This window comes from Alligator sinensis, unplaced genomic scaffold (genome assembly GCF_000455745.1).
Source record: "Alligator sinensis unplaced genomic scaffold, ASM45574v1 scaffold512_1, whole genome shotgun sequence".
NCBI classification, from domain to species: domain Eukaryota; kingdom Metazoa; phylum Chordata; order Crocodylia; family Alligatoridae; genus Alligator; species Alligator sinensis.
The window spans coordinates 993,167-1,008,528 of NW_005842063.1; the positions used below are offsets into that span (position 1 = coordinate 993,167).

Below are 15,362 nucleotides of genomic sequence, written 5' to 3' on the forward strand. Positions count from 1 at the left end.
CGGTCTGTCAGCCCGTCTAAGGGCTCTGTAGACAGACGAGCAAGCACAGGCATTTTCGGAGCAGTTCTTTACTCCCAGTCCCATTGCCAGCATGTGCTCAGCCTTGAAGGACAAGCTCATGAGATGTCCATTTGGCTACGAATTAAGTAGCTGGCGGTGGCAACCCCCCTGCCTGTTGTGAATGAGAGTCTGCCTCCTGTATTGTGCGACTCACAAAGAGGTTGCCCCAAAACGTCCTTGTTTCTAATTTTGAAGCAAGTAGAGGAGGGTCCAAAGAGACTTGTAAGGTCTCCTATAAGCCAGCTATGCAGTAGGAAGTGCGGGCGGTGCAATCTTCCCTTCTAGCTCAGTGTGGGACCAGTGCCCTAGCCCACGGCAATTGATACTGCCAAATTTCTGGATCCTGAGGTTGCTCTGAGGCTGAATCTGGCACTCAGGCTGGATCTGTCCCCAGCCAGCCCCAGCATGCAGGACCAGGCTGGCATGCCAGGTTACACCCCGAGCACCTACCCCATGCTGGATCCAGCCAGCGGACCGGCCCCGTGCCATTCATCCAGCTAGAAAATTGACCACCGCAGCCCTAGACAGCTTGCAGAGGGCCCGAGCAGGCAGCACACTGCTGAATTGGGGGTGTGCTACAAGCCACCAACCTGGCCCAGACCCCACCCCAATCCCATTGCAAGTCCTGCTCTAAACCCGTGCTTTGCAGCCCCAAAACACTTGCAGTGCAAGCAGGACGGTCACTGTGCTCTGCTGCCAAAGGGCATACAGTCCAGCAAAGGAGAGGCAATGTCTGCCTGCCACATATTGCCTTCCCCAGCTGCAAAGCTGGCTTATAGTTAGGACAGGGGCAGGAGACAGCTGCAAAGGAAACCCCCACAACTGCAACGCTGGCTCGCATCCGGAAAGGGGCAAGAGACAACGGGACGTGCCCGGTCACCCCGCGCTGCTGGAACGGAGCTCGGGGGCCGTCACGCTCTGTAGAGCCCGGGACGTGCTCCAAGCCTCAGGGGACTGGGCCGAGGTGGGAATCGGGTCTGCGAGGGAGGGTGGAGGGTCCGGGGGCTAATTACCAGAGCTGGAAGGAGAACCTGGAGCAGCATCTACAGGGTCAGCATCCAGACAGGCAGCAACCGAGTGACCACGGCTGAGGCGCGATCCACAAGGCAAAGTCCAAGCAACAAGCTCAGCCCGGGTCTGGAACGAGGGAGCCGATTTCTGGGAAAAGCCGAAGCCAGGGTCAGGAGCCAGGAGACCCCGAGCAAACAGGCATCCAGAGGCTGGCCAGGGCAGACCCCAGCCCCAGCTGGGACAAATGGAGAGGAGGAGCTCCCAGCACCCGGCCAGGACCCCTTGTCCCTGGGCCGGGCAGGGTTCGTTAGCTGGTGACTGGCTGCAGGTGCAGGTGCAGCTGCTCAGGGACCTGGCCCAGGCCGGCGCCCTAATCAGGGTCCCTGCCTCCACCTGGGAGCAGGCTGAGGGAGCTCTGCAGGGACTGTGGGGCTCAGCCCTAGGCACTGTGCCTAGCTAGCATCTCTCGCAATGGTGCTAGTACAGAAACCAGACCTGCAGCACGGTGTCCCTCTTTGAGAGTAAGTGAAAGCTTTCCCTGCTGTCGTCTCCTGCAGGAAAGGAGAGACTGCCCTGGCCCAGGGAACCCCGCGTGGACCAGGACAGCTTCCAGACCACGGCTAGGCTGGCAGGACAGTGCCACGTATTGCATGATAGAAGGGACCGGGAGAGCTCAGCCGGGTTTTTCCCTCTCTCTGCGACCATCTCTCCTGCCACGGCTTGACGCTCCCAGGGCTGTCTGGGGGGCTGCCCCCGCCAGCCAGAAGCTGCCAGTCCCACACCCTGCTTTCCCAGTGAGGACATAGGGCAGGGTGGCTTCTGCAGGATTTTATGCAGAGCACATTCAAAGGCATATTTTTGGCAAACGAGAAGGTGCACATCCCCTGCTCTGACCCCAGCACCACAGCTGGGAAGCTGCCCAGAGCCTGCTAGAGAGCGCAGGTCTCGGACGCCTGGCAGCGCGGGGGTGCAGGGGCTTGCACAGCCCCGCATGGGCTAGCATGGAGGGGAGAAAAGGCCCTGGGTCTCCGTGAGCCGCCTCGGGGGGAAGGAGGGGGCATGCGAGGCACGGATCCGCAGAAATGAAGATGACAGGCTGCGAGGAACAGCCGCATGAAAGGCACGGGAGTGACATGCAGCAAAGTGGACTCCGGGTAAAGAGAAGGGAGGATAAAGAGATGGGAATCAAAGGCTATAAAACACAGTGAGAGGAGGGAGGGGGGAGAAATCACATCCAGCTCCTCCAAAAGCTGAGGAGTGGAGAGATGAAAGAGGGGGAAGAGCATTTGAAGGAGAAAGGGGGGAGCAGGGGGAGAGAGAGATGTGGAGGGAAGGAGCTGGTTTAGGGGCCGGGGATTAACGGCGGGGGGCTTCGGGGTGCTGCCATCCTGCCCGGGCCGAACGCGCTATAATGGGCGGCGCGAGGTAGGGAGGAAGCTCGCCTCTGGCCTGCTCCGGGGCTGCACGAGGCCCAGGGCAAGGAAGAGGCTCCCCAGATGCAGTTCCCCCAGCCATGCAGCCCAGGACCCTTGCACCGCTGTGCCCCGCGGGCATGCGCCCATCTGCTTGCCACCCCGTCCCTAGCACCGCTTCGACCGGGTTTGCAAGGAAGGAACAGGGGGTGACCCGATGCTTTGCCCCGTGGAGGACATCCTCGCCCTGCTGCCTGCGGCGTGTGCACCTCTGCATGGAGGCACGATCTGTCCCATGGGTGCTAACCCTGGGCGAGGCTTTTCTAGCCCAGGTACTTTGGGGCCAGGAGGTCCTTTATTGGGGCTGCCTTGGGGAAGAGGATTGCAGCAGGGATCTGGCATCCCCCGGGAGCTGAACTCTGCCCTCGCTGGGGTCAAAACAGCTGGGCCAGAATCACCCAGATGGGGACTTTTTTGTGCTTGGTGACTGGAGAAGACCCCTCGTCTCTCCTTTCGGCGCCGAAGCCTGCAGTGTCCTGTTCCTAGTCTCTCCCCTCTCCTGCCCTGTCCTGCCACTCAGCGAAGAGGAGCCTACAGAAATGTTCCTGCCCTTGACCCGTTTCCAATGATAAAAGGAGGTGGAGGAGCTCATTACCCTAGCAGACCCCCCATCAGGACCCTTGCCCCGCATGCCCTCTCCTTTTCATCTCCTGCCTGTCCCTTCTCTTCAGAGTCAAATGGTGCCGGCCCCCGAGGTGAGCGGTGCGGAGAACGGGCTTGCTCGTGACACACTTGAGCAGACAGCCTGCCAAGCTGACCTCCTCTCCGCGCCCGCCGGGCCCCAGGCCCTGCTCCGCAGACACGCTCTCCTCGCCCCGCGCCACTTCACCTTGTGCTACAGCTCTGCCACACGCTACCTCCAAGCAGCTCGCCGGCGTCCTGCGGCTGCTGTGTGTTCATGCATCACACAGCTCCATCTCGCCTCCGCATCAAAGGCAGCACCGCCAGATTGCCTTGCTTTTGACACTTCGCGGCTATTGTTTCACAAGCCGAGGAGCGCTGTTTCCCCAGCCGCTGTCCTGCACGTCAGAGGGTCTCCAGAGACTCCCGTGCGAGCCCCCTCCTGCAGCGGGCACCGTCTCACAGCAGCAATGGTCTTGGCAGCACCCCAGTCCCTTTCCTTCCCCCCAGTCCCAGTCCTGTCCACTTAGTAGCTATTAGCTGGGCAGGAGGCAATGCCTTATTCGATACCAGGGAGTTGGGCAGAGGATAGATAGATAGATAGATAGATAGTCAGTCCCCATGCTTTACCTGTGGCAGGTTAGGATGTTATGTCAGCATCCTACGTTGTTATGTCTTGTGCTTGTGTCAGGGTTGTGTCAGGGTGCTTTTACTAAGAGGTTAGATCATGGATTCGTTTGGGGTGATTCGAACAGGGCTGATCCGACCTCAAGCAGGCGGTTGGACTAGTGACCTATGGGGGTCCCTTAGGTCCCTCCATAGGTCCCTTCCAGCCCTACTTCTCCACCAGTCTGAGATAGCTACCTGGAGAGGTAGATAGCCAGCTAGATGGATGGATGCACAGACAGGCAGACAGACGTGTGGCTGGATGGAGAGACAATGAACTCCGGTACCCGCCGCACTCCTCTTGCATGGGGAGAAGGGGACCGCGGTTGTGAGGGACCCCTGGAAGAGGAGGCGGGTGGGGGAAGGCAGGCGTTTCAGCCGGGCTCCCACCTTTGGCGGTTCCCAGGTTTGTGGCTGAGGCAAGACCGCCACCTCGTGGGTTTCCATTTCCCAGCAGCTGCCTCCCGTTTCCACTGCGCCCTGCGCAGCCCGGCCTGAAGGACAGCAGACGAGACAACACCGTTTATTTCTGCACCGTGTCCCCTACCCCAGACGCGGGTCCCCCCCAGCCCGGCAAAAGAAAGGACCGATTCTGGAAGGGAGATGGGGGGAGCGACTGGGAGATCTTGGGGGCTAGGCTGCATTTATTGATAACGTTTTCACTCCACAGGAAATAAATCCTCCCTGGCGGCACGGAGGCAACGAGCGCCCTCCGCTCCGGGAGCGACTCTTCCGACGGCAGAGCCACGGCCCGTCTCCATCACAGCTCCACGCCCTATTGCTAGTCCCCGACACCAGAGACCGCCTCGTACCCCAGGGGTCGGCCGCTGGGAAGCCTGGCAGCCCTCCCCGGCCAAGGGACTGTCCTGCAGGCCAGAGATCTGCAGAGACCCCCTAATTAACACCTCCTCCATCGCTCCTGCCTCTCCCCTTCATTCGCCTTAGTGACTGCGGTCTTCTCAGGACAGGTCCGGTTCATCGGATATACATTCCCTGTACACCCAACGGCCATTTGATCACAATTTGTCCTGTATGAAATGAGCAGAGAATGGTAGACTGATAAAACAGCTGCTGGGCGGCAGCTTTGAAACGGTGGTTGTTAGTGGGAAGGTAATTGCACCCCCTTCTCCTCCTGGGACCAGGGAAGTGAGCTGCGACCCCTCCAAGGAGACGTGGCACTTCAGAGACCTGGACCGAGAGCAACGCGGCGGCTTCTGCCCGGTCGGTGCTGTCAGGAGCAGGTGGCAACAGTCCCGCCCCACGTGTCACATCGGGCAGCCGGGAAGGTGAAAGCGTGCGTGGCTGGCGAGATGATCAAAGGCCGCGTGCAAACTGCTGGCAGCTCCACACTTCTGTGGCCATGGAGCAAAGGACACCCCATGCAGCTCTTGCACTCCCAGAACAGGCAGGGCTAGGGAGGGGAGTTGAGACGGGCAAGGCGTCCAGGCACGGAGCTGGGCCATGGGTTTGTGCGGGGGGGCACTGCTGGGAGACCTCTGCCTGCATCCGCTGTGGCTCGGATGCTAACTGTAGGGTTTTTGCTGACCACGCTGTTCCAGCAGCTTTGTGCAAAGCAGGGAAAAGCCCCAAAAGGGGAAATGAGCAGGGAAGTGAAACCCAGCAGCTTTTGCCCTGGATCTGCAGGAGCACCCAGCGGATCTCCCCCTCCCCGCTCTCCTCTTCCTTCCTCCTCTCTGGGGAAGGCTGAGAGCCGGCAGAGCCACCTGCCTGGACAGCTCCAGCCGCTGCTTCGGGAGAGGTAAGTCGGTCTCTGCCTCCGGCCCACGCTGTCCCCAGCCCAGGGCTCCCCGTGCCCCGGGCGGCCGGCCCCCTTTTATCCGAGGCCTCTGCAACAGGGCTGCCGACACCGCACCTGCCAACGTGCAGCTTCTCCTTGCAATCCCTTCTCTGCGCCGTCTCTGCTGACTGGGAAAAGCCTCTCCTGTCCCAGTCTGGCCCCCAGTTTCTCTCCTCGAGCCCAAACAGCCCTGAGAGATATGGTGCAGGGCACGTCCAGCTCAGATCTGTCCTGTGCCCCGGAGGTGGAGAGATCCTGCTCAGGTCCGGGTGGGGGTGGAGGGGTACAAGTTGGGTCTGAGCATGTGTGTGTGCATGTGCACGTGTCTGTATGCCGTTGTGTGTGTGTAGGTCTGTGTCTACACGTCGCTGTGTGTGCAATTAGGACCCCAGCTTTGTCCCTTCACATGTGTCCGGCCTCAGGGGTCCTTGCTCCCCCATGCTCTGCCGTCTCTGTGGGGCTGCTGGTGTCCGTGGCTGGAAGCAACGGGGTCCCAAACCTACAGCTCGCCCCGTGGGGCTCTTGTTTTTGCAGAGACAAAATGGGTGGCAGCTTCTGGCTGGTGGCCGGCGCCCTGGCTACGATCCTGGGCACTGTCCTTCCTCAGGAGAACGTGTGCCGAGCGCCAGATGGCAAAGACGGCTACCCAGGAGTCCCCGGCCTGGACGGGAGGCCAGGCCAGAAAGGTGACATTGGAGCCCCAGGTAAGACGTGAGCTGGAGCTGGCGGGGCTGGGAGCACAGGTCGTCCCTGGGACTTTGTTGCTGCCCTGAGCGGAGGATCGCCTGGCCTGGCCAGCACCTCACCCGGTGGGGGAGCTGGGGGCAACGGGCCAGGATGGCTCGGAGGGGCAGGGGCGTGAGCTGGGAAGGGCTTGTGGAGCGGTGTATGGCACTTAGGCCAAGGCTGGGTCATCATCCACCTGCTCTTTGTCCTCCAGGGCTGCCAGGAAGAAGGACCGGGATAAAGGGAGCCAAAGGGGATGCTGGGGAACCCGGGCTGCCTGGAAACGCAGGGGCCCAGGGCTACCGAGGCCCGAATGGCCTCCCTGGACCAGCAGGTGAGTCAGGGAAGCCGGGCACCAAAGGCCAGGTTGGCAATATCCGGGAACAGAGTCGCCCAGCCTTCTCCGCCTCCAGGAAGAGCCCGCTGTCCCGTGGGAACACCGTGATCTTCGACAACGTCATCACCGACCAGGATCACAACTACAACGCGCAGACAGGGCGCTTCACCTGCACCACCACGGGCTTCTACTACTTCGCCTTCCAGGTGATCTCCAACGGGAACCTGTGTCTCAGCCTGGTCAAGGGTGGCACCAAGGTGGTCAGCTTCTGCGACGACAACAGCCGCAGCCTGCTACAGGTGAACTCGGGGAGCAGCGTGCTCAGCCTGGCGGCGCAGGACCAGGTCTGGATTGAGAGCGACCCGCACAACGGGAACCGGGTGTTCGACGGCGCCGAGGCCGACAGCGTCTTTAGTGGCTTCATGCTGTTCCCGCAGAGGGAGTGATGGACTGCCCCCACCCTGCTACCTAGCCCCCCTCCACGCAGCTTCATCAAGCCCCCTGCAATAGCAAGGAAACCCAGGTCTTAGCAAGAAACTGCAGCTTAGTGCCCTGGCCTGAGGGCACCACACACGTGCGTATCTGTGGGAGAGAGGAGCATGCAAGGAGAGGGACAGGGGAGTCTGGACAGACGCCTGCTGCCCCCTCCTTGGTTGGGGGTCACCGTATAACTTGGCAGCTGAATGCGGGGCTGTGAGAAGCGTGGCCAAAGCCGTGCCCACCCGCGGGGCAGCAGAGCTCAGTGCCCGGGCACACCGCGTGGGGTGGGGTGGGAGGATGCAAGATGCCTGCTGGGTGGGGATGCTGATGGGGAAAGGCTGAGCTCCCAAGGGCCTGTTTGGTAATATTGTGCTGCTACAATAGGTTGTTAAAGCACCCAGCTGGGAGAGGCAAGAGGCCAGGTCCTGCTCCATCGACTTCAAGGGACCACGGCTTTGGTCCTACGTGCTTGCCATGCCTGGCAGATTCAGAGCCACGCCACCGCATGTGATGGGATGGCTCGGGTGCGAGTCAGAAAGCCTCCCATGCTTAGCACTGCCCCGTTGCGGTCCTTAAAGATTTTCCTTTCTAATTGGCAAGAACCAGGGGCCACGGCATGGGGCAATGGGCAGCTAATGCTTTAAGTCACGTGGCTCAGCATCCCAGCCGTCAGGACCACACAGGCCACGTGGGGCCCTTGGAGGACCAGCGAGCTGGTCAGCTGGCTCCACTGCTCATCCCCGTGTCAGGACTCAGCTCTGGGCTCTGGCAGACAGACGTGGCAGGTGTCTTGCACTTGACCCAGGTTTTGTTCCCAAGTCTACCATGGCAAATCTAGAGTCACCCCATTAACACCAGTGGATTTACTCAGGATTTATACTGGTGGTGAGGGAGGAGACTTTTCCCTTAACCCCTCCTTGAGCACAGAGGTATGTACGTGATAGCGCAGGATGCGGCTATGCCAGTACCCCAGGCTGTTGTCGGGCTTTCTGCCAATGTGTAGTAGCCATGAAATGGCTCCACAGATGTGGTGATAATCCTGCACCTGCTGCAGCAGACGGCAGCCAGGATAGGACCTCGCATACTACAGCACCTGTCTCCTTTGGTACCGCCGTGTCTACCCCACCCATCTCCACACACACACGCACATGCACCTTCGTGCACGGAGCCCTGGCATGGAGCAAGAGCCCATTTCATCCCCTGTCCCGACCTGGGTTAGACGTGCTGACCAGGTGAGACCCCCGAATGTGCTGCCTAGAGCTTCATCACGGGAACGACTCATCTCCCAGCTGGCACTTCACAGCCATGGGTCTGAGTGCACATCTCCGTGGAAAGCACTGTCCCTAATGTGGATGTGGTTGGCGAAGGAGGCTATACTGGGGGGAGACAGGGCAGTGACAGACATGGGCTATCTTTGCTGGGCTCAGGGGCTTGCAATCCCAGCTAAGAGCCTGGGAAGCAGCATCTAATCCTCCCGCCAGCACCCCTGCATCTCCACATCTGGCGGGCAGTGCTGACGGGCAGATGCCAGCTGCAGGACAGCAGCAGCAAGGGCCTTGCTAGGGGTCAGTGGCACACAAAACCCCTGGCAGCTGTCCTGCATCTCCCCCGTGAAAAGTGGGCATTCACATAGTACCGCACGCTGTGTCTGGGCACCGAAGGCCTCGTCCCCTTCCCTGGAGACGGCACATTCCCTCATCACAGTGCAGGGATGCTTGTCTCTCCCCAGTGTGAGAGCAACCCGCATCCTCCCCGTACTCTGAGACACTGTGCCAGACGGGATCAGCTGTCACCAGTGCCATCGTCCGGCTGCGGCGCCTTTATTCTCTGGAAGGAACTTGCTGAAGAGGGTGACTCCCACTGTACGAAGCCTTGCAAACGGGGAGCTGGCTCCCGGCCACTCCTGCCTTTCACACCCTTCCAGTGAGCACAGACAAATAAACGTCCCCTTGCTGGCTTGCTTTCCCATCCAGTGTCTTGGCTCTTCTGTCCTATTCACACATCTGCGTGGTACCGTCAGTGTCCCGGGCCCATTCCCGAAACCATTTCCATGTCATCCCATCTGCGTCTTGAATAGCAGCGGCCTAGAGGGCAAAGGGAGGGAGGCCTCCGGGCTCGAGCTCGCCAGTCTTTGCAGGCACTGCCCAGCCTTAGCCCCCATCCCAATATTGTTAAGCGAGTTCATGCTGAGAGTGCACTGTCCCGGAGGAGGTCACAGGAGCCAGTGTTTGGAGGGAGGTTTCTCCCCGGGGCGGTGTGAGGGACACCTGGGCCGGGTCCGACCTTCACGGCCCCCCAGGTCCAAAGCAGGCAGCAGACAGATGTGCAGCTGCAGGATGGGGACTTGGGGATGGGACCTGTTACACCGCACACAGCAGAGTCCCTGCTCCTCCCCATGGGCTGCAGCATGGAGACAGGGCAAGAAGGCAGGTGGGCCGGGTGCAAGAGTCTCCTGGAGGAAACCCTCTTCTCCTTCGCAACTGGAACAAAGCCATCAGCTAGCACAACGGGGCACTGATCCGGATTGGGTCCTGCCTCAGCATGCATGGACCTGGCTCCCTTCTGCTCCAGGGCCTTTGCTCCCCCTTGTCCCAGCGACTCTCTTTCCCGGAGATAGCACCTGGATCTGTGCAGCCCCGGCTCCAGGCTGGCAGGTGGGGAGCAGGATCTGCGTGCACAAGGCACCTTCTCTAAGAGGCTAACCCATGCCAGGCTGCAAAGAGGGAAAAGGGCACAGCCTGCAACTCCCTGCAGGGCGGCTGCAAAGAGGATGGAGCTGGGCTGTTCTCCGTGGGAGCAGGTGACAGAAGGAGCAATGGGCTCAAGCTGCAGCAAGGGAGGTTGAGGCTGGGTATTAAGAAAAACTCTCTCACGAAATAAAACACTGGAACAGGTTACTCAGAGAGGTGGTGGACTCTCCATCCTTGGAGGTTTTGAAGACCTGGGTAGACAAAGCCTTGTAGTTGGGGCCGGTCCTGCTTGGAGCAGGGGCTGGACTAGATGCGACCTCCTGAGCTCCCTTCAACCCTCATTCTTCCCACCCTCATTTTCTGATTCTCTGAATAACACTGGAGCCGAGCCCTTGACCACTGGCCCCTGTAGCTCGACCCCACGGGCATCCAGCTGCAGGCAGAGCTGGGCCAGGGCAGAGGGCACTAAATCCCGGACCCTCGCGGGGAGCAGAGCAGAGCAGTGGGATGCTGGAAAGCCATATATCTACCTCATTCGACACCTTGGAGTACCTGGCCTCAAGCCCCTGCCTCGGGCCGCCTGGCTGTATGCCTGGGGTCCCTGCCAGGCAGGCGGCTTGCCCTCTCCAGGGAGGGCTGGGCTGCAGCTGGCCAGAGTGGCAACGAAAGGCACGAGGCCAGGGGAGTGTAATGCCCATCGAGAGCCCCCACACCACCCCTGCAGTGGGCTGGGTGGCCCCAGTGGTCCCGGGTTTCCAAGAAGCGCTGTTGGGACATCACCTCCCGGCAGTCTGTAGGGTTGCGGCTGCCGCAGGGCCCCCGTTTTTGCCCTGTTCAGGGGGGAGGGCTGAGAAGGGTCCAACCTCAAGGAAAGTGCTTGCTCCGAAGAAACAGGCAGGCAAGGGGGAAGTAAAACTCGGCTGGGGTCCCAGTGAGCGGCTGCTCCACCCCGCGGGCCTGCTCCTGCCTGCAGCTGGCCACTAACTTCCTCCTTGCAGCGGCAGAGCCTTGCACGGCACGGCACGGCACGCTGACCAGCAGCCCTCGGCACGCCGAGCTCCCTGCAGTGCCGGACCGCACAGGTAAGAGGTGGGCAGGGCGGCTCCAGGCGGGGTATTCCCTGCACTCCCGCTGGCTCCTTTTGTGAGGGGCATTGCCTTGACCGTGGGCCCCGAGCGTGGCTGTGGATGGCTGCTTTTGGCTGGGCTTCCGCAGGAAGATGCCTGGCGTGGCCAGTGCTCCGGTCCCAGGCTCCGGGCAAGGGGCTTGCTCCACCTCAGGCTTTCCGTGCATGGCTCAGCCCAAGCACGTGGGGTGGCAAGCCCCCTGAGGAGGCTACTGGGGGGCAAGGGGCTGGCTGGCGGCCCTTTACACACAGATGGGGGCACCCACAGAGCCGTGCAGGACCGGGATGGTGTCCTGGACCGATGCTTGTTATGCCCCTGGCATTAAGAGGAGTCTCCGTCCACTGCGTTGGTACCAGGAGGACCAGCTCTGTGACCCCAAGGTCAATGCCGCCGCCGGCCTCAGCTCTACTGCCACCGCGGGACCAGACCCGCTGCCCCCAGGGTCCTGGCAGGGCTTTGTGGGGTGCAGCGCAGCACACCCACAAAGCCCCAGCACACCCACAGCACAGCGGGGCAAGGGTGCTCTGGCTAGGGAAGGCTCAGGCCTAGGGTCTTGGGATCCCGGTGTGCACAACGCGGCCCACAGCAGTCGCTGCACCCCTCTCCGCAGTCAGACCGGCCCCTCCGGCCTCTTCCATGTTGCATGCCCAGGGAGTTGAGGTGACAGGAGGGAAAGGGCTGCGGAGATGGGCAAGAGATCTTCCCAAGGGAGGCCCTTCTCTGGCTGACAGCAGGGTGCCTTGGCGGAGCATCTCCCCACCACGTCCCCAGCCTACCTGTGCCTCCGCTGCCCTGCACCCAGCACCCATCTTCTTTCCACTCTACAGGATCAATATGGGTAAGGGTCTCTGGGACACCCTGGGCCTGGGCTTGGCCCTTCTCATCCTGGCTCGGGAGATGGCAGTGGAAGCGGAGGCTCCCCACAACTGCTACGGGACCCCTGGGCTGCCCGGCAATCCCGGCATGCCAGGCAAGGATGGCAGAGATGGACAGAAAGGAGCCAAAGGCGAGCCAGGTAAGTGCCCCATGGCAAAACTCACCCCATGAGGGCCAGGAGCACCTGGGAGAGCCTCAGCGGCTGTTTGAGGCCGACAGATCTCAGCAGGGGAGGTCTGTACCCCTCCGGTCGGACACACTTGGAGGGACAAAGCCCAGGGCCAGAGGAGGGGGCAATCCTGCTGCCCAGGGCTCCCATGCACGGGGCAAGCACGGTCGGAGCAGTGCCAGCAACTCCATGCCAGGTCCTTCCTGGAGCAGCCCAGCAGCTGCAATGAGGTGCGCTCAGTGCCCGGGCGCTGGACCTGAGCCGGGAGGGTTATCTGCCCTTTGCAGACCCGGGAGCAGTAGGGAGCTGTCCCAGTGCACGGAGCAGACAGGGCCTTTCCTCTGGTCCTGCTGCTTGGTCCTAACCGAGTCCTCTGGACCCCACAGGCATCCCAGCCATTCCCGGGACCCAGGGGTCCAAGGGGCAGAAAGGAGACCCTGGCATCCCTGGCCTGCCTGGGAAGACTGGTCCTATGGGCCCCGCTGGCACCCCGGGAGACCCCGGGGAAGCGGGCTTGGATGGAGAGCCTGGCGATCCTGGCAGCTACCGGCAGAGGCACCAGGTGGCATTCTCCGTGACCCGGCAAACACCCCAGCACCCGGCCAAGAACACCCCCGTGATCTTCAACCGCGTCATCACGGACATCAGCAACGACTACAGTATCACCACCGGCAAGTTCACCTGCCGGGTGCCAGGCGTCTACTACTTCACCTTCCATGCCTCCCTGACTGCCAACCTCTGCGTCATCATGTACAAGAACAGGGAGAAGGTGGCCAGCTTCTGCGACCACATCTCCAACAGCAAGCAAGTCAGCTCCGGAGGCATCCTCCTGAAAATGGAGGCTGGGCACCAAACGTGGCTGGCCGTCAACGACTACAATGGCATGGTGGGCATCGGTGGCTCTGACAGCGTCTTCTCTGGCTTCCTGCTCTTTCCAGACTAGGTGACCTGGACAAGCCTGGGCAGATGCTGGCTGACTGCAAACATGCCAGCCTCTTTGCCTTGCAATGCACCCCTTGGCTCGCACCCTGCCCCGCGCTGACTTGGAAGTGGACCCAGGTCTCTGCTCAGGTTTCTACCCAGGGCCTGGCAGCCTCCGGGAAGGGCTCAGAGCCCTGCATGCTCCCAGAACAATCCTGCCCAAATGCAGAAACAAGCCAAGGCCCTGGGGTTGGAGCGTGTGTAGCTCAAGGGCCGTCAGGTGTGACACATGGGCCCTGCCTAGCAAGAAGCCAGCCCATAAAAGCTCCCTTGCTACTGCTAAACCCAGCCACACCTAATTACTACTGTGCTCTTTGCATTCGTTAACCCCCCTTCTTTCAAGCGCTGAAGGCACCCCTGGGGTCTCTCCACCTAACCGAGAGGGTCACAGACTACGACCAGATGCGGCCTGGGGGGAACTGGAGGGGAAACTTTTTCCCGTGGTTCATCTGCGCAAGCGCTGAATAAATCCTTTTCTGCACCAGGCAGTTGCTATCTTGTGTTTGTCTGAGCCCAGCGTGTGTGTGTGCATGTACACACGTTACGTGTGCATACACATGTTTGTGCGCATGCGGTGGCACCAGTGTCCACAGCCTGTGGTTGAAGGGGTGGGTGGGCACAAGTGGGGGAGACCGCCTTGTTTCAAAGCCAAAAACAGCGCAGCTGAGGGTGGGCAGGACAGCGGTGCAGCCTGGAACAGGCCAGTTCCTCGGCTGGGAGCTCAGACTGGAAATCCAAGAAAAAAAAGCCATATTTGAGGTCAAACCAAACCCATTTCTTTGTCCTGAATTTTTGGCAAATCAAAACCTATTTGTTTCGGGTGGAAGAAAACTTTCACTCAACCTAAAGCGAATTGTTTCACGTTCAGGATTATATATATATTTTTTAAAATAAAAATACAGAGCTGGATTCTCAAGGGGCCGGAGGCCAAGGGCACGTGACCAAGGGGACCCAGGACAAGTCTGGCTGTCCTGGTCTAGAAACAAGTAGTGAGCACAGGCCAATGCGATGTATCCCCAATCGTTTGGGGCAGATTTTCCCTCTGGAGGACTCGGTGCTCTCCAGGATGAGCTGCTCTCAGCCTCTCCTACTGATGCTGTTTCATCTTGTATAAAATAATCATTAGTTGAGAGAGCAGAGCCCAGATGTCCCACTGGCCAGGCACGTGCCCTCACTCCATATCCGGCCTACAAAATCTCTCACCGTTCAGTATTAAGTGGAACGGCTTCAGAAAGAGATGCTTCCCTTTGGGCACTGCACGGGGGCAACTGAGCTCAAACCCCTGCTGCGAAACAGAGGCACCCGGTCCTCGTGCAGGTGAAGAGCATCCCTACCCAGCAGCAGGACAAAGGATGTTGCTCCCTTGTTTCTTCACCTGGAGCCATTCCCCAAACTGGACCCAAACTAGCAGTCCTAGGGGAGCCAACACTGCATTTTTCAGCCATTTGCCAAAACAAAAATAATATTCCCCCAGGTCTATACATCTGCTTGACTTCAGACTAGCCCGGCTAACGCCATCTCTGCCCTCCTGCGCACAGCGAGAGGCCGGGAGGAAGGACGAGCTAACACGGAGCTGGAGGGGGGACATTCATTGTGGTCCCTGGGCTGCTTCCCTGCACCCACTGCCGGGCTCTCGGCCTCCCCCAGCCCAAAGACCCTGAGCACGGCGGAGGGTGCGCACTCAGCGCTGCGTGTGACAAGGTAGGCATGGCTCCTACTGGGAAGAGGAGCTGGTGGCTGTGTCAGCCAGCAAGAAGAGCAGGTAACAGCTGCCCCAGGCCCTGAGCCGGCTTCTTAATTTTCCCCCCAGACATGAGAAAGCGCAGGCAGCGTTTTAGGAAGTGAAACAGCCGGTCCCACCAGCCTGCCGCCATGGTCCGGCGTGCAGCCGTGGCTGAACATGGACTGGCTGCAACATCACGGGGCTGACCCGTGACGGACTGACCCGCCGATGCCACAGCGGCTCTGTCCTTACTGTTTTGTCAGATTAGGGCTCTTTTATCCTTGCAACAGAAGGATAAATCTGGATTTTACCCTGGGGCTTCTTGGTGCAGAACAGCCTGGTCCCTTGTCTGAGGGCTCCTTGTAACCCTAACAGCATTTGAACATGCGTGCCGTGGTGGGAAAGGGCAGGCAGTGGGGCCACGAGCTGGCGGCACACAGAGGGGACAGCCCAGGGCATCTCCTGGCCATGTGCTGCTCTGGGCGGGGGCCCAAACCCATGCACGAAGGATGCCGAGCAGCCACGTGGGCACGGGGTGCTCTGCTGAGCCTGCAGAAAGCACTTGCGGCCCGCCGGGAATGACAGAGGAAGCGAAAGTGTCTGTGCAGGGGGGACAGGAGCTAAA

At 60.5% G+C, this 15,362-nt stretch overlaps 2 protein-coding genes across 2 annotated transcripts; both read left to right on the top strand.

Annotated features, from left to right (window-relative positions):
* Positions 1 to 5,413: 5,413 nt before the first annotated feature.
* C1QA (complement C1q A chain) lies at positions 5,414 to 9,139 on the top strand. Its single transcript, XM_006023184.3, has 3 exons — positions 5,414 to 5,589; positions 6,163 to 6,332; positions 6,569 to 9,139. The coding sequence occupies exons 1-3, from the start codon at positions 5,429 to 5,431 to the stop codon at positions 7,135 to 7,137; spliced, it is 900 nt and encodes a 299-aa protein (XP_006023246.2). The 5' UTR covers positions 5,414 to 5,428; the 3' UTR covers positions 7,138 to 9,139.
* A 1,637-nt stretch (positions 9,140 to 10,776) lies between these two features.
* Positions 10,777 to 13,502, top strand: C1QC (complement C1q C chain). Its single transcript, XM_006023185.2, has 3 exons — positions 10,777 to 10,943; positions 11,816 to 12,003; positions 12,420 to 13,502. Exons 2-3 carry the CDS (start codon positions 11,823 to 11,825, stop codon positions 12,974 to 12,976), a joined length of 738 nt encoding a protein of 245 aa, XP_006023247.1. The 5' UTR covers positions 10,777 to 10,943; positions 11,816 to 11,822; the 3' UTR covers positions 12,977 to 13,502.
* The last annotated feature ends 1,860 nt before the right edge of the window (positions 13,503 to 15,362 follow it).